Source organism: Orcinus orca, chromosome 17, assembly GCF_937001465.1.
Source record: "Orcinus orca chromosome 17, mOrcOrc1.1, whole genome shotgun sequence".
NCBI lineage: Eukaryota > Metazoa > Chordata > Mammalia > Artiodactyla > Delphinidae > Orcinus > Orcinus orca.
Genome location: NC_064575.1, coordinates 49,298,428 through 49,320,989, shown reverse-complemented (window position 1 = coordinate 49,320,989; position 22,562 = coordinate 49,298,428). Strand labels below are relative to the sequence as shown.

The 22,562-nt window shown below is 41.4% G+C and overlaps 1 protein-coding gene across 2 annotated transcripts in view; it reads right to left on the bottom strand.

Moving 5' to 3' along the window:
- Window positions 1–22,562, bottom strand: part of LAPTM4B (lysosomal protein transmembrane 4 beta) — a 69,268-nt gene that overhangs the window by 11,251 nt on the left and 35,455 nt on the right. For both annotated transcript variants that reach the window (XM_012534998.3, XM_004275360.4), the window contains exons 4-6: window positions 22,105–22,227; window positions 17,768–17,866; window positions 12,719–12,814 (exon numbers count right to left, since the gene is read on the bottom strand). In XM_012534998.3, coding sequence (XP_012390452.1) covers window positions 12,719–12,814; window positions 17,768–17,866; window positions 22,105–22,227 — 318 coding nt within the window. The remainder of the gene's footprint in view (window positions 1–12,718; window positions 12,815–17,767; window positions 17,867–22,104; window positions 22,228–22,562) is intronic.

Here is a 22,562-nt window from a genome sequence, read left to right as displayed (position 1 = left end):
TTTGGCTCCTTTGTGGGGCAGTGGGTAGGAAGCAAGGGGCACAGTATTCATGAGAGCACAATAGCTCACGAGACCCACGACTGTTGATAACACAATCAGTAACAGTCCCTCAAAGCTGCTTCACAATTAAGATGAACTTGGCAGGATGAAGTTATCACTCCACTCCCTTCTCTGGCCTCAAGAAAATATCAGAACGCAAGACTGCATAGCTGAGACTGATGTTGTTACAGGGATAATCCTAAAGCTGTCCTTATTTATTCAAAGGACAAAGAAAAAGCAAACCGTTGGTAAACTGAGATTTTAAATACTACCCCACAAGTCACAAATGACTGTCATAGAGCAAAGTGGAGTGACATCACAGTCGAGAACTGCTAAAGTTATCAACAGCAGAGCCCCTGAAGACTTTTAAATCCAGGGATGACAAAACCAGATTTATGTTTTAGATCCTCTGACAGCAACAGAGAGAAAAAACCGAAGAGAAAGTAGAGTTCAAGGCTAGAGGCTAAAAGCCTAACTCTAACAAGTTTAAAGATGACCCCTCAGTTACAGGCTTGGGTGATTAAGTGGACATTGCTACCATTCACTAGAATCTAAGAAAAGAAGCAGATACGGAAGAAATGGAGTGAGCTCTGCAGTGGGATCCTCTCTGGAGATGACCACAGGATGACTGGGGACATGGGCACCGAGCTGATCTGGGTCACAAAATCTAAGCTACTTCCTTCAAGTCAGTAAAAAAAAAAAAAAAGAGCAAGACAAATGATTTGTTAAATACTGTTCATTCATTTCATCAACAAATGCTGGTCGTACTATGTACCAGGCACTGAGGATACCACACCACTGACACTTGTAAGGTCCGAGCCAGCAGACAGCTTATGTGCTAGGGGAGGAGTCTGATAAACAGAGTTTTTCTTCCATGGCGAAGTGCAGAGCTTCTCAACCGGTGTCCATTCACAACAGTGTGCCATATAAATGCTGCAGTTTTCTGTTTGCCACCATGTTGAGAAGACTGGGGTGCCCTGGGGTAGCAGCCATGGACTGTGGAGTCAACCGTGTGGGCCGACAAAATTCCCAACTTGGAGGCCTTGGGGCCAGTCACTTCTTTAAGCCTCAGCTTCCTCATCTGTAAATGGGGACGAGACCAGTCTGTCTCACAAGGTTAATGAAATGAATAAGCCCAAGTTATGTGCTTATTATTAGCACAGTACACGGCAGGCACTAAGGCTCAACAAATCTGAATTTTATTCCATACATTTGTGAAAGGATGAGATGGCTTGCTGTATTGATCAGGATACAAAATAAGACAAATGAATGTTAAAATGACCCAGAAACAAGGCAAAATAGAGATTTTGGGGGTTATCAAGTTTTTATTTCTATATATGGATGGATGGATACGTATATACATATTTTGACAAATAAGTATAGAGAGAGAGAGGGAAAGAGGTAAGTAAGGGGGGTGTGTGTGTGTGTTACTTTTTTTCTGGCAGTAAACTAAAACAGGACTTTATAGAATGGATCTTTGTATAAAAGATAGTTTCTTATCTTTGCATAAGAGCTTTAGCTGCGGTTTTTCAACACGTTAGCAACTATTTTGCAAGTGAATTATTCTCTTATTGATTTCCACTATAGTTTGTTAAATATAAGCTGGATTTAGAACTACTGGCAAAATAATAAATACGGGAGAATGAAAACTTTCTCAGGAAAAAAAATATCCTTATAAAAAGGACCAAAAGATTAGGTGCTGCTCTTTGCCATTCCACTTGCAGGAGGGGAAAGCTCTATGCAGGCCCTAAGTAGGGTTATTAAATCCCTTGGGATGGTTCAAATAGTCGTCCTACAAACACCTAGAAAACTCAGCTTAAATTGCCACGAAGGCTGGGGTCTGTGAACGATATGGGCCAAACCTGGCCCGCTGCCTGTTTTTTTGTATGGCCTGAGGGCTCAGAACGGTTTTTACATTTTTTAAAAGAAAAACGTTTCGTGATGTGTGAAAATTATATAAAACTCAAACTTCAGTGCAACACAGCCACACTTGCTTGTGTATGTATTTTCTACAACTGCTTTCACACTACAACAGCAGGGGTGAATAGCTATGACAGAGACCATATGGCCCGCAAAGCCTAAAGTATTTACTATCTGGCTTTTACGGAAAACAGTTTGCCTCCACCTGAACGAAGGAAAAGCATTACCCTGAATTCTGACCTTGGAAGATGTGATAATATCAGATGTGAAAGTACAAAGCCCCAAAACAATCGTGTCATTTAGGGGCACTTGAATCTTCCCATGGTCCATTTAAATTAATCCCAAGTAGCCAAAATATTTTTTTCCTTTACCATTTGTTACACCCCTAACAGTCTACAATGTACCTTGTTTAAAACAGGCAGCATTTACATTGACACCACATTTGCCTACTTAGATGTGAGCTTCCTTTACTCGGGCCAAACAGGAAAGGGGAGATAGGTGAACCATGAATCTCCAAGATTAACTGAAACAGCCATCTGGGCATTTGCGATAGGATCATCGCAAACAGGAAGTTTGGGCTTAACTTTTTTTTTTTTTTTTTTTTTTGCTGTACGCGGGCCTCTCACTGTTGTGGCCTCTCCCGTTGCGGAGCACAGGTTCCGGTCACGCAGGCCCAGCGGCCATGGCTCACGGGCCCAGCCGCTCCGCGGCACGTGGGATCCTCCCGGACCGGGGCATGAACCCATGTCCCCTGCATCAGCAGGCGGACTCTCAACCACTGCGCCACCAGGGAAGCCTGCCTGGGCTTATCTTTAAGGCATTTAGAATAACTGTTTCCAAACTTTTAAAATAACTCCACCTATAATATACACCAGTAAACACACACATACACATAACCATTTATTTCTGATTCTAATGTACACATTTTTGCGCATTTTAACGTCTGAATTTAGGCTGTGCCTTGTAACTAACAGCACCTAACAATAAGAAGCACCTAAGATAATGGTGCAATTTACAACCAACGGTATCTTGTACTCAATTCAACACACCAGGGGTCGGGAAGAACAAAAACAAATTTGGAAGATCCTAGTGAAACCTTCCCCCACCTACAGAAGGAATAATTTCCAAAGACAAATAAGGTGGAAAGTAATTGTATCCTCAATTCACTGAAGAACCAGTATAAACTGTCCTCACCTGATTTTATAGGAGGACGTCATTATTTCCCTTAATTCTCAGCAGAGAAGCTACTCAAATTCTCTCACAGATTATACTTACAATATAGAATTCTTATTTCAAATCTTCCGTATTGGGTCAAAAATCCTCACTGGTGAGATATTTGGGCAGGAAACACCAAAACAATACCGTGGCCCAAATTGAAAGCTAAGATGCACTAAAACATCTAATGTTCAAATAAATATATCTAAAGTAACTATATTTAAAACTATATAACTTTGTCAAAATCAGTATCTTAAGAGCTACATTTTTATCTAAAATTAAAATATATAACTATTGAGGAAGTAGAGGGAATGCCCTATCACAGGCATCTCAGCTGCTTCCTGTCCCCCAGGCCTGAATGTGCTGCGCCACCTACTGTGCACATCTCTTTGGGGATGGGGTTCTACCCTGTGTGTTGCACGGGCTGCCAACCAGGCCGTGCTCAGCTGACTGTGCTCAGTGGCTGCCAGGGTACTTTGGCTGGAAGGACTGCTCAGAACCTCAGACTCCCATTTTACCTGTTCTCCTTCCCCACACACTTCCCTCCCTCGAATTAATGGAAAGGGAGAAATATCTTCTGCTTTGTTTTCTAGTATTCAAGAAACCAATCGCGTAATTTCCTATTACCATCTAATCTGTTGTCTACAAGCTTTGCTTTCTCATAGCTGTAACCGTAACACAAACTTCTATGTTCTTTTAAAGCATCATAAGCCTTTCTTCTGCTGTTACACTGCTCATAATTTTTATGGCAATAAGGAGATTTTATCAAGTGGGCATACCCCTATTTAATCAAACTGGTTCCCAACTACTAGACAGTGAAATTGGATACTTTTGCTGTTAAAAAACAATGCCGCATGAATATCTTATACACGTTTTTTTTTTTACTAATTCCTTAAGATATATTCCCAGAAACTTTCTTAGAATGTTGAAAAATACAATTCAATGTCTCCTTTGTCCCTAGAGTAAAATCAACACGGATTCTATTTTGGACATGTGGGATAAAATAAGTCAAGTGCCGAGTGTGTTTTAAAGTAAAACACAATGAAAATAGAGGATGATTTTATAATTGATTCCCTGCAAAGCTACTCTAAATTTTTCTTACTTGCTATTATAGGAAGATTACCATTGAGCGATTGATTAATATCCTTTATTCATGTTCACAGTGAAAACTGGGTCTATTTGAACCGTTCTTCCAGAACTTTTAGGTGTCAATTATCTATGTGTTGGTTTGACCGCTCCAGTTGTTCTCTGGATGAAATAACTGGAAACTTATACGGGTCAGAGATAATTTCCATCAGATTAGTATATTTTTTTCAAAAGCTGTATTTTACTGAAGGAGGGAAAGAAACACGAGCTGAGTTAACATCGCACACTGTCAGCTTGCAGCATGGAATACGTTAAAGCAGGGGAAACGCTTTCCAGAGGAAATCTCAGCGGGCATCCAGTCCAATCTTATCCACGATGCTTTTCTATCAGAACCAACAGCCAAGTCTGTCTGAAGCCATGTGCCCATATGAAGCTATTAGGAAAATGCGTGGGGCTGAGTTACAGAAGGGAGGGCTATCTAACACAACAAGGGAACTACAAGGACCTACTGTATTGCTCAATATTATGTAGCAACATAAATAGGAAAAGAACTTGAAAAAAAATAGATATATGTATATGTATGTATGAATGAATAAATAAATAAATAAGGCAGCTGCCTTGGTGTCACCAAGTTTACTTCTAACTTTTCTTCCACCTCTTTCTTTAATCCACCCTCCCATTCCTTCCCCTGAGCTAGAGAGCAAAAATAAGCAAACAAAACGAAAAGTCTCACTGCTTTGGAAGTTTGTGACTTGACTTGAGAAGAATCATCAAAATGAATTACTTTCCTGCTTTACTGCTGCTTGTCCTGGGTCAATGCCCCGCCAGCAGCAACAGGGAAGAACACCCAGCCCTGGCGGCAGTCTGCACAGATGACAGTCTAGGAGGAGGGTGGCGGGTAAAGAAAGACCGGAGCCAGGCTGCGAAGGTTGTGATCCCCCCTCCGCTCCCCGGGCACGCACGAGCTGTGTGACCGTGGGAAGGTACCCACTTGGTAATTTCCTCTTTTGTACCCAGGGATCTACTTCAAGGACTCTTGTGAGACTGAGTTCATATATAGAAAGCCCGCACCGCAGAGCCTGGCAGATGGCAACCACTACCTAAGTGTCTGGGGAGAAACTCCCAGTACAAAAAGCTACAGAGCGGGAGATAGGACAGATGCAGAGAAGAGCGGAACCTCACCGGAGTTCTTCAGCGCTCGGCTGGATGACACCTGTGGGAACACCGCTAAGGAGATGAGAGAGGGTCAGTTAACTTTCAAGGTCTGGTCCTACCATTCAGGTGAGTGATCTAACGTTTCAAGTCACAGTCACAGACCAGACACATCCTGGGGCTTCATGCTCACTCCGTGGCCCCTCACTATCAACTATCGCTGCTACGTCTGACAGCCCTCTTCAAATCCTCCCCCTCTTCCTCATGCCCTCTGCATCAGAACTGCATGGTCTTCATCACTGTAGTGATCTGGACTACGGAAATGGTCTCCTGGCTGCTCTCTCTGCTTATCTGGGATGTTACCCAGTCTATTATCAAAACCTCTCACATTTTTTAAATTAAAAAAAAAAAAAAGCAAAAGCTTAGATCATACAAACTACTAAATTACAAGTGAAAAGAGATATCTAAAATTGAGGTATTATGAATAAGATGTCTCTCTTGTATTCCAGTACTTACTAGGCCAGAAGCTTCAGAGCCAATAACTCACAGGCTGGAGTTTCAAATCCTCTACAAGTCCTGTAACTGGAGAGCCTTCTTCCCCCCGCCCCCTCCCCACCGCCTCCTGTACCCCCTGGTTCATACAGGCAGGTGACAGTGGTGAAAGGTGTATTTTGTGAGGTATGTTTAACGTACATGAATCTGAAATGCCCAGGACTGAAGGAGATCTTCAGAGCCAGCCTCATTACCACCTTTAAACGAAGCCTTCCTCACACAGTTTCCGAAAATCAGTTATGACTTTTCTGAAGAATCTGCAAGATGATGACTATACATTCATCTTGGTAACAGTCTAGTTTCTCAGATATGAAGGAACTTCTGAAGTCTAAAAAATCTCTCCTGCTATCAATTTAGTTCATTCCCTCCCCTTCTGTCTCTGGGGGTGGGATGTGGGAAAAGAATAAACACAACTCATGTCACCTGGTCAAGAACTTGTTTCTAATCACATGTAATCTATGCCTAGGAAGTAATGAACAAACTCATTTTAAAAGCAGCAGGAGGGAAAAAAAAACAATGGAATTTTTTATGCACAATTTTTGAAAGTCATTGAGAGGACTACTAAATAAATCCACCCCACCTCCAACCCTTCACAGTCAACTGAGAGTGTTTTGTGGCTTTCTGACAGCCCAAGGTCAGCCTTAATTAATCTCATCCTCTCAGGGATATCTACAGGGAAATGACTGCTGGGGAGATAATCTGGCCTTCACCAGGTCACTGACTTTTTTCTTAACTGTGTTTTTCAAGCAGTCAGGATCAAAAGGCAGCCCCACACAACAAAACACTTTTTTTTGCCATGCCACATGGCTTGTGGGATCTCAGTTCCCGGACCAGAGGCTGAACCTGGTCTCAGGCAGTTAAAGTCCCACCCACTGGACTGCCGGGGAATTCCCGGCAAAACACTTTTTGAAGTCAGAACAATAAACCTGTATATAGTGTTTACCAAGATTAGCACCTGCAATATGATATGGCATAACGGACTCCATGAACTTTAAAATTTTCCTATTTATCCCTAAATAGCCATTTTCCTACATTGCCCAAGACTATGACCCTTTTATCTGAAATCAGAATTTCGGATACTACTTTGGATAAACATTCATCTCACTGCTTTTAAAGTGCCCCAATTGATTCCCTCCTCATGGATTTAACGCAACACTGGGTACTGCCACGACTCAAGTCTGCACTGGTATTAGCAGATTAAAAGGATTTTTCAAATCTCGATTTGCATAAATTTTAAGGTGAAAGAAATCTGTTTCTACTATTTAGTATTTTAATACATTTTTCCTCTTAAGGCCAGATTTTGATGAAGGTAGGGGAGAAAATGTGGTATTATGTAATATATATCCAGAATGTGATTTCTATTGAATACAGTGTTCTAAAGGGAAGGTTGCATCTCTCCAGGGTACCTAACCGTGTATGGCAGTGACTCAAAGGGACACCTTGGGATATTTTAAATTTCCAAGGAAAACACTACAAAGCCTGTTAGGTACTACACTAACTACTACTCTGAAGTTGTCTGGACCTGACTACTTAATGAAGTAAACAGCTAGGTATATCTTCTGGCCTAAGGGCATCATGAAAAAAATACCAAGACCCTAAGAGGCATTATGAACTAACAGAGTTTGTGACCTCTCTGTCTTAAGGCGTTTCTTTCAAAGGTTTTTGCTTTGGTTTAGTTAGGAAACTGGAGCAATTAATCCATAGAATGATCTCCAATATATAACGTTATCTATTCTCCCTGAGTAGTATTTGGAAAAGTAGATACCTGGCTAATAATATGTGTACTGTTTTAGAGAAGAAAAAAGCAGCACATTTATTTTCTACCAACAAGAGCCCCAGTATCTTTCCACAGAAGTCACCCTGAGACTCTTCAGCCTGGGAGAAAAGCCATCTGGCTTAATACTTGATAGGAAGTGAAAGACACAACGTGTCTGTGTGGATTCCCCATAAAGACATGGACAAAAGAGAAACATACATGACACACTATAAGGATCTTAATATAGCTATGGAGACCAGGGAAAATGACAGAACTAGATCATTCCAGGCCCCACTTAGGATCTCAGAGTGAGACTCCAGTATTTTTTTTTTTTTAATTAGAACTCCTTTGGTTCTTGAACTCCTTTAGTACTAGTCAAAACAACCTTTAAATATGCAGAGCCCCTCTTTAAAAAAAAAATCTAGTTCTCCAACCCTAGAAATACAGATTATGGTCTCTACTGAAAGGAAGCAGGGGTCCTTGGAGAAATAGCTCCAGGTGTGGAACAGGATATGAACAAGATGAGCCCAGAACGGCAAGGAAGCGATCACACTACCAGAGTTGTGTAAAAAGACTCAGATGCCAACTTGAAGACGCTCCAACTGGGCAAAGACGGCATAATTAGGACACTCATAAGGATGTTAGCTATGGTGTAGTTGTTCAGAGGAAGATTTTGGGTTTCCCCTTAGAAAGTCTTAAAATAGGTATGGAACAGTAGGTAAATTTTCTTTAGGGTTACTGATAAAATTAATCAAAATAGCTGTACTTTTCAACGGAACATCCCCAGCTCTTCTAATAACAGGCCTCTTTTCATTAGTTCATTTATTACATAAAAAAAAAAAACCCTCACTGGCCATCACTAGAGAATGATGGACCAACTTGTCATTTTGAAAACTGATAAAGAGAACAAAAGCACATATATTTATCATTGTCCCAAGTACCACTGGGTAACTAAATACTACTCGAGGGAAAGTGTCTCTTTATAGAAATATTCCAGCTAATAAATGAAAAATGATAGCATGTCATCATATTGCAATTCCTAATGAATTGATGATATCAATGGTTGCTGACATCCCAGAAAGACAGAATCAACCAGACATCACCTGCATCCTGATGGAAGAAAAATTATCAACTATAAAGCAATCTTACAAAAAGAGGAAAATGGGAATATAAATACAGGAAGCGTTTAGATCCAACTACTAATTTACTGGAAATACAGAGATCTATATTATAGGTATGCAATCAGTAAAATCTAGTTTGTGGGCCAGTTGTTTCTTTAAAAAAATTACAAAGTCTTAAAATGCATACTGACCCACAGATCCTGTTTCAAATAAATTGCTAGGAAAATTAACAGGAGTCGATTGAAAATCTAAACACTCACTGGATATATTTTATATTAAGGAATTATTATTTTAGATATAATAAGTACTCTTTAGAAAAATATCCACAATACCATTATTTTTTAAATATTTATTTATTTATTTTTGGCCGTGTTGGGTCTTCGGTGCTGCACGCGGGCTTTCTCTAGGAAAGCAGAAACAAATCATCAGTTTCCTTATCTTAAAAATGGCAAGTTGGGGCTTCCCTGGTGGCGCAGTGGTTAAGAGTCCGCCTGCCGATGCAGGGGACACGGGTTTGTGCCCTGGTCCGGGAAGATCCCACATGCCGCGGAGCGGCTGGGCCCGTGAGCCATGGCTGCTGAGCCTGCGTGTCCGGAGCCTGTGCTCCGCAACGGGAGAGGCCACAACAGTGAGAGGCCCGCGTAACGCAAAAAAACAAAAACAAAAACAAAAAAGGCAAGTTGATACAGAATGACTGAGAAGATAATGACTAATAATAATTATCATCAAGCAATTCCCCAGGACCTTCTGTCAACACACAAGGAAACAATCACAGCTGGCACTAGTCCATGGTCCCAAACCCTAGTTACTACAAACTACTGCCAAGCTGGAAGCCTTTCTGAAGAAAGGTCTATTATTAGAAGACCTAGGATGTCTAGCTGGAAAGTACAACTATTTTTGAGTGTATGTTAGCCTAAATACAGCTTACCTGCTATCCATACCTAACTTTGAATCTTTCAAAGGGTGGAAAATAAAACTTCCTCTAAAAAGCTAGTTGGATGCATTTTAGGGACACACTCATGATTCTTAAATTCTCTAAGCACCCCAATTTCTACAATTTCAGAATATCCTTTGATTTCAGGTGTATTTATACAACGTGTACCCAGCCCTTCCACCTTGCTTCTATTAAAAATACACATAACCCTTCAGAAAGCAATGAAAAAACCACCACCAGAAGTATACCAAACAAACATGCGATATGGGCATTATCTTCGCTGAGATACTTTTCAAAGATAGTAGTTTTGTGAGTCCCACACATCCCTAATATTTAGGATGGGGCTCTAACACACTTTGCTTGTTTAGCAGCTCAAACTTTTCGACTTTTCGTTAGTTCAGCAGGGCAATAAAAGTACTCTGCGATATCTTTTTAAAGAAAAAACAGAAAGATACTGATAGATAACTAACACTCAGAAACTCAGAGAGAAGGAAAAAATTCTTTACACCAGTAATTTTATCAAAATTATAGTAACTGTGAACAGTTATTTCTTTAAAGAGATGTACTGACCCAAGAGGGATTCTCTAAAGGGTTAGTAGGCAGGATGTGTCTACTGTGATCAGTGCAAAGGATTCTGCACGGCCCCCAAAGGGCCCCCCAGCACCTGGGCACGCTGGGTTTGTACATCTGATCGCGGCAGAGCCTCCTCTTAAACCACTGCTCATGCACTTCTGATTCAAACCAACGATTCCTTGCTGAGGACTTAAGAAAACTATTCACGCATAACACGCTTTCTCTCAGAAATCCCACAGAGAACTCAGTGATATCAGCTTGCACCTGTGTATTTAGTATAAAGTCTGAAGTTGTTTTATCCCCATTTTATTTATTTATTTATCTATTTTTGCGGTACGTGGGCCTCTCACCGTTGTGGCCTCTCCCGTTGCGGAGCACAGGCTCCGGACACGCAGGCTCAGCAGCCATGGCTCACGGGCCCAGCCGCTCCGCGGCATGTGGGATCTTCCCGGACCAGGGCACGAACCCGTGTCCCCTGCATCGGCATGTGGACTCTCAACCACTGCGCCACCAGGGAAGCCCTATCCCCATTTTATACACATGGAAGTCAAGTCAGGGACAGACTAAATTACTTCAGTAAGGCCACAGAGTAAGCAAGTCACCACAATTTAAAAAACAAAACCAGGGCTTCAACCAGCCACAACTACTGAGCCTGTGCGCCACAACTACCGAGCCCAAGTGCCTACAGCCCATGCTCCACAACGAGAGAAGCCACTGCAATGAGAAGCCCGCGCACCGCAACGAAGAGTAGCCCCGATCGCCGCAACTAGAGAAAGCCTGTGCACAGCAACGAAGACCCAATGCAGCCAAAAATAAATAAATAAAATATTTTTTTTAAAAAAATAAAATAATAAAAAATACAAAACCAAATATAAAACTCCATTCTAGTTTAAATATAAACACCATTTATATTTATCCTTTCATCTGTCCTGTCCATTCTGTCCCCTCCAAACCTATCCACCTGGACCCATCCCACAGGCTCATGTCACCCATCCTTTCCATTAACCACTCCTCGAGCATTTACTTGTACTGAGCATCACACGTGGTGATGGAGACACAAAGAGATTAGTATCTAGAGGACTTGTACTTTTACCACGAGCCAGGCAAGATAATTATATAAAGGACAAATGATTTTGAGGACTCTTCCAGTGAAGGCATGTTTCTCAAAATCATATTTGATAGGTTTAAAAAAGTTAAGTATGAACAACTAGTGGCAGAACACAGATCATCTAAATTCTTTTGCTAAGGTTTTCATATGCAGGGAAAGTTGTTTTTTTTTTGCAGTGCGCGGGCCTCTCACTGTTGTGGCCTCTCCCGTTGCAGAGCACAGGCTCCGGATGCACAGGCTCAGTGGCCATGGCTCACGGGCCCAGCCGCTCCGCGGCATGTGGGATCTTCCAGACTGGGGCACGAACCCATGTCCCCTGCATCGACAGGCGGACTCTCAACCACTGCGCCACCAGGGAAGCCCGATGTGCGGGGCAAGTTTTAAAGATACAGTAATCTCTGCCATTCTTATCTCTCTACCTATAAAATGACATTTTTAAGTTTAATTTCACACGTCAAGTGAGATAGTATAGTCAAACTATGCAGAATTGATACCTAGAATTACCTACCATGTTTTTTTTTTAAATAAATTTATTTATTTACTTTTGGCTGCATTGGGTCTTTGTCGCTGAGCGCGGGCTTTCTCTAGTTGTGGTAAGCAAGGGCTACTCTTCTGTGTAGTACGCGGTCTTCTCATTGAGGTGGCTTCTCTTGTTGCGGAGCACAGGCTCTAGGCACGCGGGCTTCCGTAGTTGTGGCTCACGGGCTCTAGAGCACAGGCTCAGTAGTTGTGGCGCATGGGCTTAGTTGCTCCGCGGCATGTGGGATCTTCCCGGACCAGGGCTCGAACCCATGTCCCCTGCATTGGCAGGCCGATTCTTAACCACTGTGCCACCAGGTAGGCCCTACCATGGTTTTTTAATAATGCAGGTTTAGGATACGTAAATGTTGGGACTTCCGTGGTGGTCCAGTGGTTAAGACTCCGCACTTCCAATGCAGGGGGCATGGGTTCAATCCCTGGTCAGGGAAGTAAGATCCCACATGCCACTCAGCCAAAAAAAAGAAAGATACATAAATGTGGAGAGGCACATATATTATCTACTTGTAATACTTTTTTAAATGAACCAGAGTTGAGCCAACTAGATTTTAATGTCTTGTAAGGAAAACAAAACACATTTCATTCAACTATGAATCCTTTGATGACTAAGCAGCTCATGAACATGTTTCAACAACAGTAAAAAAAGCAGCAAACACTAGAAATATTTATAAGCCATCGTATAGTGGATGTGTGGAGATCTCCACGTGAAGTGACATCACACCTACCGTAGTGTCATTGCTGGTAACATAAACCAGGACGTCAGAGGAGTTCCTGCCATTGATGTATCGGTAGCAGTTCCAAACACAGCTAATCAAGTAACCCTGTAAGTAAGTAGTGATTGTTAGAGATTTAATTTTCAAAGTTCAGACAATTTACAATATCATCATGGATAAAGCCATATTGCAAAATGTTCATTTATATAAATTTTAAACACACATTAACTCTACTAAACCGAGAAGGCTTTAAAATTACAAATGTTGGATAGAGTAGCTTTCTGGCCAAGGGTGATACTGTAGCCTTACTACACAGAAGGTGATGGGGAAGGGTGGGGCTGAAAAGAGAAAGAGAATTTCCAAGAAAAGGAAGTTGAAAGGAGCAATCGCCGCAAACATTTACTGCCCCCAAAGAACAATCAATTCATTAGCCGATTCTCATCACACTGTAACTCTGGGTCTTTCGGATCGTTATTCTATATCATTAAAAATGATTTTATAATACAAGTCAACTTAAAAAAAAAAACGTTCATAGCACATTAATTCGCTCTGTGATCAGTACAATTCACTAAAACATTTCCATTTTCACAATGAAATATCCACAGAAGATAATTAAAATTAAGGTCCAGAATAAAGACATGCTGGAAATAGAAAGCATGAGCTCATGGGAGATGTTTAAAATACGAAGTCTTTGTACTTTCATTCCAATCATGTGCAATCAGATTAAAACAAAATGATTTCAAAGCCCCTTTCTAGCTTTGAAATTCTTTGATTAAAAGGTTAAAGATGTGGAAAAAACGGAGCCCTCCTACATTGCTGGTGGGAATGTAAAACGGTGTTGCTTTAGAAAACAGTCTGGAAGTCCCTCAAAAGGTTAAACAGTTAAACGTGGGGACTTCCCTGGTGGTGCCGTGGCTAAGAATCCGCCTGCCAATGCAGGGGACATGGGTTCGAGCCCTGGTCCGGGAAGATCCCACATGCCGCGGAGCAACTAAGTCCGTGCACCACAACTACTGAGCCTGCGCTCTAGAGCCCACGCGCCACAACTACTGAAGCCCACGCGCCTAGAGCCCACGCTCCACAACAAGAGAAGCCACGCAATGAGAAGCCCACGCACCACAAAGACCCAACGCAGCCATAAATAAATAAATAAATAAACAAACAGTTAAATGTGACCCGGTGGCTCCACTCCAAGGTATATACCCAAGAGAAATGAAAACATATGTCCACACAAAAACTTGTGCACAAATGTTCACAGCAACATTATTTGTAATAGCAAAAGAGTAAAAACAATCCAAATGTCTGTCAACTTAGGACTGGATAGACAAACAAAATATTCCATTGTATGGTATATTCATACAATGGAATATAATTCAGCAATAAAAAGGAAGTTCTGATAACATGCTACAGCACGGATGAACCTTGGAAATGTCAAAGAAGCCAGTCACAAAGGACCACATATTATATGATTCCATTTATATGAAATGTCCAGAAGAGGCAAAGCCATAGTGACAGAAAATAGATTAGTGGTTACCAGGGGATGGGGGTAAGGGCAAACGTCATATGGTAAAAGTGTTCTAAAATTACATTGTTTAACCACAGAGCTGTGTTTATACAACTCCGTGAATATATTAAAAACCACTAAATTGTACACTTAAATGGGAGAACCTTATGATAGGCGAATTATATCTCAAGAAAGTTGTTTTATAAAAAAAGAAGACATTTAACAACAAAAGGAGTGCTCGTCAACACTTTTCAGAAGTGAGGTAAACGTTCTGTTGTGAACTCACAATGCTGTCTTAAGCTGCATTCATACTTTTGTTTTTTTTTTAATTTATTTTTGGCTGTGTTGGGTCTTCATTTCTGTGCGAGGGCTTTCTCTAGTTGCGGCAAGCGGGGGCCACTCTTCATCGCGGTGCGCGGGCCTCTCACTATCACGGCCTCTCTTGTTGCAGAGCACAGGCTCCAGACACGCAGGCTCAGTAGTTGTGGCTCACGGGCCTAGTTGCTCCACGGCATGTGGGATCTTCCCAGACCAGGGCTCGAACCCGTGTCCCCTGCATTAGCAGGCAGATTCTCAACCACTGCGCCACCAGGGAAGCCTGCTGCATTCATACTTGGTGGTGATTATTTCCTACAGTGAGACTTTCTGTGATAATGTTAATATGAAAATGCATAATGCTATTTTAGTAAAGTGTTTTCTGAATGGCAATAATCTGAAACCAGAGATCAACAATGAGAAAGAGATGGGAAGGGCATTTTTCTTGAACAATATGTTGAATTTACTCAAATCTTCAGTTTACTCAACAACGCTCTTGCTTCTCTATTAAAACAAACAAACAAAACCCTGGACTCATTGAGAATTTTAATACAAATAAAAAAGGAATGCTTGGACATATTCTGTTGTGTACTATGTAAGAAGTCATCCATTATTTTAGCAGTGAACAGAAGGTTCTTTTAAGACAAGAACTCTTTCTGATGTGAGGCCTCCAAAATGACAAATCTATAACTGAAGGTTAAACTGCGGAGGGGAAATACCCAGTGTCTGGGGTCCCATACACCCAGTCAGCATTCTTGAATGCCCCCTGCAACACCAGGGGCGTTCACCCACTAAACACTCTGATGCGAGAAAAACCTGGCCTATTGTCTCTAAACTCATTTCAATGACCAATAATTTATTTCAATGACCTTATTTCCTATTTGACATTTCTGTAATCTTGAATAAATTAAATATTTGGTATATTTCCCAAACAGACTTGCACTGACAAGAGTACATCCATCAGCTACTTGCAGAGCTAGGTGGTAAGCGTTGTTCCCTTTACCAACTAAGGACAGAGAAAAACTGATACATGTTGTGATTTGGGTTCCCAGGGAATCACTAGTGATAAAACTTATTAAAGAGTAACAGTGAATTTAGGTTGTGAGAGCTACTAATCAGGTAAACTGTTATGTGAAACTGCAACACATATATGTGTTCATATTTGTTTAAGCTAATAATTACTGAGTCTCCACAAGGGATAGAATAATGAAGGCAGGGTCTACGTTCTCAAGGAAATGCAGTCTGGTTAGTAGAGATAGATACATATATAATGAAATATTAACACATTACACACAGGTTGGAGACAGTGCTGTGAACCATCTATAAGATGCCTTTTATTAGGTCATTATGATAAATAATATTGTTTGCAGTTGATAAAAGCACCACAGACAGGGCAGGGATTTTTCTTATTCACCACCAAACCCTAGCAGCTAAAACACAGCCCGGCACACAGGAGACCCTCAGCAAATATTTACTGAATAAATAAATGAATGATGCATCTTCCCATCCATTAGCTCAATTAACCTCACAGTTACCCTTCACAATGTTTTCTTAGCTATTACTGCTACTTAGTAAATGAAGAAACCAAGGCTCTGGTCACATAGCTATATGGCAGTGACACAAGGTAAATCTAGGTCCTCTGACTCAAATCTCAAGTAAGCATTTCCAATAAAGATGTAAATGCCTACACAGTTAAAATGCCTTTTTTGAGCGCAGTGGGAGGTGCCGGCTTCTGGGTAATGGCACAGGGTAGCTTGGTCAGACTAACCTTCTTCCAGGTAAAAATGATAAAGTCTGGAATAAACACACACAGACACACAGACTCTATTTGAAGGCAGGGCTGAAGGGCCCAAAACAGGCAGAAGCTAAAGGGGAGTCTACCCTTGAGTGGCAAACTGCAGTGAGTGGGATTTGAGGGTCTGAAGCCTTTTGCCAGTGGCTCTGCCCACTCTCCACACAGCTGGTGGTCTGACTAAGAAGCCAGGAAGTTGGGGTGTTGAGGTAGGAGCTGCAGGGGCAGGAAGCCTCAACATCCGTGTATAAAATTCACCCAAATCCTTGACCACTAAGCCACACATGCAGTAACAAGCCATGCAGAGCATGTTGTATGGAGGGCGATGCAGACCTCGGTGACTTTCAATGAATCACTTTCTTCCTACTCCTCTTCAACACATTACCATTTAAAATGACTTTTCTCCCTAAATGCAGCTTCTTCAAAACTCACCAAGCTTGGTTTTTAAAGAATTCGGTAATTTTATGCCAAAATAAAGACAATGAAAGATGTTAAGAATTAAAAGTTCAAGGTCTAACTTAAGAATTTTCTACTTATTACTAGCACACAAGCACAAATTATAATGATGTTTTTATTATCAGGTTTACAAAGATGAAAAATAGCACTCGACGGATGAGGGTGAGGGAAACGTGGCAGATGAGAGTGTTAAGGCATTCAACTTTAGGGGAGATCAATTTGACAAACTTTCAAAAACCTTCAAATTATGCATACCCTCAAATTTCAGGAAATAGATCTTGAGAAAATAAATGTATAAGTATACAAAAGATGTAATTAATTTAATATATTCACTGCCATACTATTTATAAGTGAAAAAGTAGGAACTATCTCAATGTCCAACAATAACTAATTTATAAAAATGATAAATTCATAATAGACTGTTACAGAATAATGTTCAAAATCGATTACATTTTTAAAAACAAATTACAGGGACTTCCCTGGTGGAGCAGTGGTTAAGACTCCACGCTCCCAATGCAGGGGGCCCACGTTTGATCCCTGGTCAGGACACTAGATCCCACATGCATGCCGCAACTAAGGAGCCTGCGTGCTGCAACTAAGGAGCCAGGCGAGCCGCAACTAAGGAGCCCACCTGTTGCAACCAAATATAGTAAATAAATAAATAAATATTTAGGGAAAAAACCCACAAATTACAAAAGAATGTATTCATAGACTTGTAATGGATGCTATGGTACTTAATACACACCACATAAATGTACAACATTATATTATTTACATCCAAATAGATTTTAGAAGAACCCTGGGTTGGCCTGTGGAAGTCTGGTTAGTGTTTATCTCTCTCATATAGATAAGAGAAGGAACAGAATTGTGAGGAATTCAAAAAGCAGTTCAGAAATCTAAAACAAGATAAACTAACAGCAAGTTTTCTTACTTCTTTAGCATTCATGAATACATTTAGTAATATTTAGACCATAAGTAAAATCTTCATGCTTACCTTAAAAGTCAAGATAACGCTGATAAACAGAAGAATAATAAGGACCAAACAGGTAGGATTCACTGACATGATATCATCTTTGTAAGGAAAATCAGGAGGCTACAAAAGAAAAGTACCTCATTAGCAAATCTCATTAACGATCCAGGATTCTATTCCATAAGCATTAACCAGATGTGCTTATCAGAAAGCAATTAATTAAAGCAGATAGTTATTATTTAAGGACAATACAACATTTCTAGTCTACCTCTACTAATGAAAAAGCTATAAACAGTGTGATGGGGAGAGGCTAGTCTGTTCTTAATTCAGGCAGTAACTCTCAAAAAGAAAATTCAGGGCTTCCCTGGTGGCACAGTGGTTGAGTCTGCCTGCCGATGCACGGGACGCGGGTTCGTGCCCCGGCCCAGGAGGATTCCACATGCCGCGGAGTGGCTGGGCCCGTGAGCCATGGCCGCTGAGCCTGTGCTCTGCAATGGGAGAGGCCACAACAGTGAAAGACCCACATACCGCAAAAAAAAAAAAAAAAAGAAAGAAAGAAAGAAAGAAAAAAAATTCAGTGGAAGATTCATGAGACGTAAAGACCTAATTCTGCCCTCCAACCATATAGAAAGTTAGAAGTCAATGGTCTTTACAACTCCTCAAAATTTGGATTTTCTGCAAATTCTGGACCATTCTAATGGGCTGTGTAGGGCAAGGGTTGCAGAACCCTATTAAAATAGTGTCTTCTTAATATAGAGCATTTTTGCTGATGCTACTTCTCCTCAAAGAGCAGAACCTTTATATTAGTAGGTTTTTACAGCATTTTAAAAAAATCAAAACTATTATATAGAATGGATAAACAAGGTCCTACTGTATAGCACAGGGAACTATATTCAGTATCCTGTGATAATAATCGAAAAAGAATATGTATATACATGTATAACAATCACTTTGCTGTCCAGCAGAAATGAACACAACATTGTAAATCAACTGTACTTGAATTAAAAAAAAAAACGAAAAACAAAAAAACACAAGTCCTACCATCTGACCATAATGATTAACTACCAGGTCAAAAGAAACCCTTTTAGCAGGACTGAAATCTGCTACTATGGTTCACGGGAATGACAGGATGTCACCGTGAATCTCGTGCTCAGCACTGATCGAAGCTGTCATTGCAAACGGATCGAAGCTCTCATTGCAAACGGCTTACACAGTGTGCACAGAAGGCAGCCCCGTGTGCGGTCACCCTTCATCTCCCCTCATCACCCACTACTATGTGTCTGGATCCCACGTGAGCAGTATTCCCAGACATAACAAAGGAGAAAACTCGTGACTCGTGCCTGGCTCCTCCTCCCCAGGATGAGCCTCGCCTAGTGGTTTTCAGAGTCTCCTTTCACTCTGGCAAAATACCTAAGTAATAAAATCTAAGTCACTTTTTGTGATCAGCTCATCAAACTGGCCCCTGCCCTTGGAGCCTAAAAAGGCTGTCTGTAGTACTGACCTCAAAGGGCAAAAATAAAACAAACTGGGGCTTCCCTGGTGGCACAGCGGTTGAGAGTCCACCTGCCGATGCAAGGGACACGGGTTCGCACCCCGGTCCGTGAAGATCCCACATGCTGCAGAGCGGCTGGGCCCGTGAGCCATGGCCGCTGAGCCTACGCATCCGGAGCCTGTGCTCCGCAACAGGAGAGGCCACAACAGTGAGAGGCCCGCGTACCGCAAAAAAAAAAAAAAAAAAAAAAAAAAAAAAAAAAACTGATGTTATCTACAAGACCAACACAAAATCATATTGTTTCCAGGAATGTGGAAAAAAAAAAACAACCGCTATTACAGTGGAAATATATGAGCCTTTCCACAAAGATCTTTACACTCTTTCCCCCAGAAAAGTGAACGTGGTCTCTACATCCACTTAAAACCTACCAAAACACACACATAACTTACTTTAACTGTGTTTTACAAGACTCCACATAAAAAGAACGGGCGCTAGGATTAAGTGGTGCTCTCTAGCAGCCTTCTCAGACAAGCCTCCCCAGATTCACTGTATATCTCAACTTGTCAACAGGAGGGGCAACAGCAGTGGAAATTTAATGTCCCCTTTCAGTGCCGTCTCTTAGGCACTGTGATAACCTGCAGGTCTCGCTCTTCCAGCCCAGACTGATCTTCAAGTCGAACATGCAGAAGATGCCTACTTGTATTATTTGGTTTATAATTATAAATAAAAGTAGATAGTGAGTTTTTAAACTCCTATGAGGATTATTGTGAGCACCACCAATATTATGACTTTACAACTGGGTACGGAGTGACTGGACAATGCAGGTGGAACAGGAAGTAGTGACTGAACAATGCAGGTGGAACAGGAAGTCTTGGTAGTATCCTGAGTGTTCTAAACGCTGGCCTGCACATTAGCCTTTCTCCTCCTTATAAATCTCCAAATACATGGGATGGAGCACGCAATAGACTCAAGTAGTCAGAACTGGCATGTGACTTGCCTTGGTGTCCCCTTACTCCAACCCACCCTCTCCCGGCCCCCTCACGTGATGGGCTCTGTGGAGACTATGTTTCCTCCACAATTCCAGGACGATTTTAGGAGCTCAGTGCCAGATCATTATTACAGAGTAGAATTCAAGTCCTGAAAGACAGAGGTAATTCTACAACCTGTTCATCACATATAACACTTAGCTGTTATCACAAGAGATGACACATAAAATTAGCACATGGGAAATAACACCACAATTTTCTTGACACTACACTCTACGAAAACATAGATCTATTTCTAAGAAACAAAAAGAAGCTATTTCTTACAACAATGACAACCTAATGCTTTGAAGGAGCAACACACTGGAGGCTTTTCATACTAGGTCTGTTGAGTACTAGTCACGTGCTCTGGGCCAACTGCCAGAAGATCACAAACTCCTGTGGCCACACTTCCTACCTGGCTCCATCCCCTCCATCCCTCTTTTCCACTGAACTTCCTGACCTCCATTTTCACATCAAACCCCCAGTCTGTACCTCCATCCCAGAAAAACCCCGTTCCTTCCCCCATGCTCAGAAACTACTATTTTTTTTTAAAGGAAATATTTTATTTATTTATTTATTAATTTTTGGCTGCATTGGGTCTTCGTTGCTGTGCAGGGGCTTTTTCTCTAGTTGTGGTGAGCGGGGGCTACTCTTTGTTGCGGTATGTGGGCTTCTAATTGCAGTGGCTTCATTTGTTGTGGAGCACGGGCTCTAGGTGCAGCGGCTTCAGTAGTTGTGGCGCACGGGCTTAGGTGCTCCATGGCATGTGGAATCTTCCCGGACCAGGGCTCGAACCCGTGTCTCCTGCATTGGCAGGCAGATTCTTAACCACTACATCACCAGGGAAGTCCTCAGAAACTACTATGAAAACTAAAGACTGAACATTCTATTCTCTCCATTTAAAGCATTCTAAGATTTTGAAGAAATTAAATTTTAAGGTACATAATTTAAAACACAAAGATTAAAAAATGTGAAGGCACAGAAGTACTCTAATCTCACACCCTCCACGAGCTTCTTAATAGCCAGCCACCAATATTCGCTCATGTGGTCACAAAGGACATTTAATATTGTAGAAAACCAGCCCCAGAAAGATGTTTGGGGCTTCCCTGGTGGCACAGTGGTTAAGAATCCGCCTGCTAATGCAGGGGACACGGGTTCGAGCCCTGGTCCAAGAAGATCCCACATGCCGCGGAGCAACTAAGCCCGTACACCACAACTACTGAGCCTGCGCTCTAGAGCCCATGAGCCACAACTACTGAAGCCCGCATGCTTAGAGCCCGTGCTCTGCAACAAGAGAAGCCACTGCAATGAGAAGCCCGCGCACCGCAACGAAGAGTAGCCCCTGCTCGCCGCAACTAGAGAACGCCTGCGCGCAGCAACAGACCCACCTCAGCCAAAAATTAATTAATTAATTAATTAATTTTTTAAAAAAAGAAGTTTGAAGAAGAAAGGGGTTCTATGGTCAAATAAGTTCAGGAAACAGTACATGGTAGAGTTCCACTTTTCCCATACACAGCAGACGCAAAAGGCTATCATCCTCTGCTGATAACTGAGCAAACTGCATTTTACAAAACTAAGACAATTAGTAAGTAGCTTGTAAATTAGGCAGGCACCTCTAATACCATCATCACCAACTTATCTACCTCAGGGGGTTATGTTTTCCCAAAAAGCATTCTAAGAGATAAGAAAATCTTATCTTTATTCAAAAATCTCTAATCAGTGACTCAGATGCAAGTGAGCCACAAATTAATATGTATATGTATATTTATCTCTACGTCTTTTGTATTTCTATCTTAACCAGGTCTCCCTCACGAAGAGACATAGTAATTATAAAGGTCACATACCAGCTGTCGTATGTATTCCTGGATGGAGTTTGGATAAACAAGCACGGTGACTGCAACCAAGGTGTTCAGGGCAAAATCAAAGATCTGGTAACAGAAGAAGGGGATGATCCAGGCCGCGTGTTGCTAAACGTAAGACAGGACAGGATGTTAACATTTAATATGTTCAATATTACAAAACAATATTTTTTTGAATTCAGAGAAATCTTTTCTTAATCTGAAGGGAAACGGAGGAGTAGAAATTCATTAAAGCAGGTCATGATGGCAACTTGCTAAACCAAACAAAAGCAGCAAACCAACAAGCCTCAATGAACACACTTCTGAGACTGTAACATTGGTTTTCCACGTAACATTAGCAAGAGATGTAAACTTTTAAAGATTCTTACAGGAAACTGAGAACGATCATTCCTCACTTCTTACAGATAGCTGCACAGATTACATGTGTAAGGGACCAAGGAAAA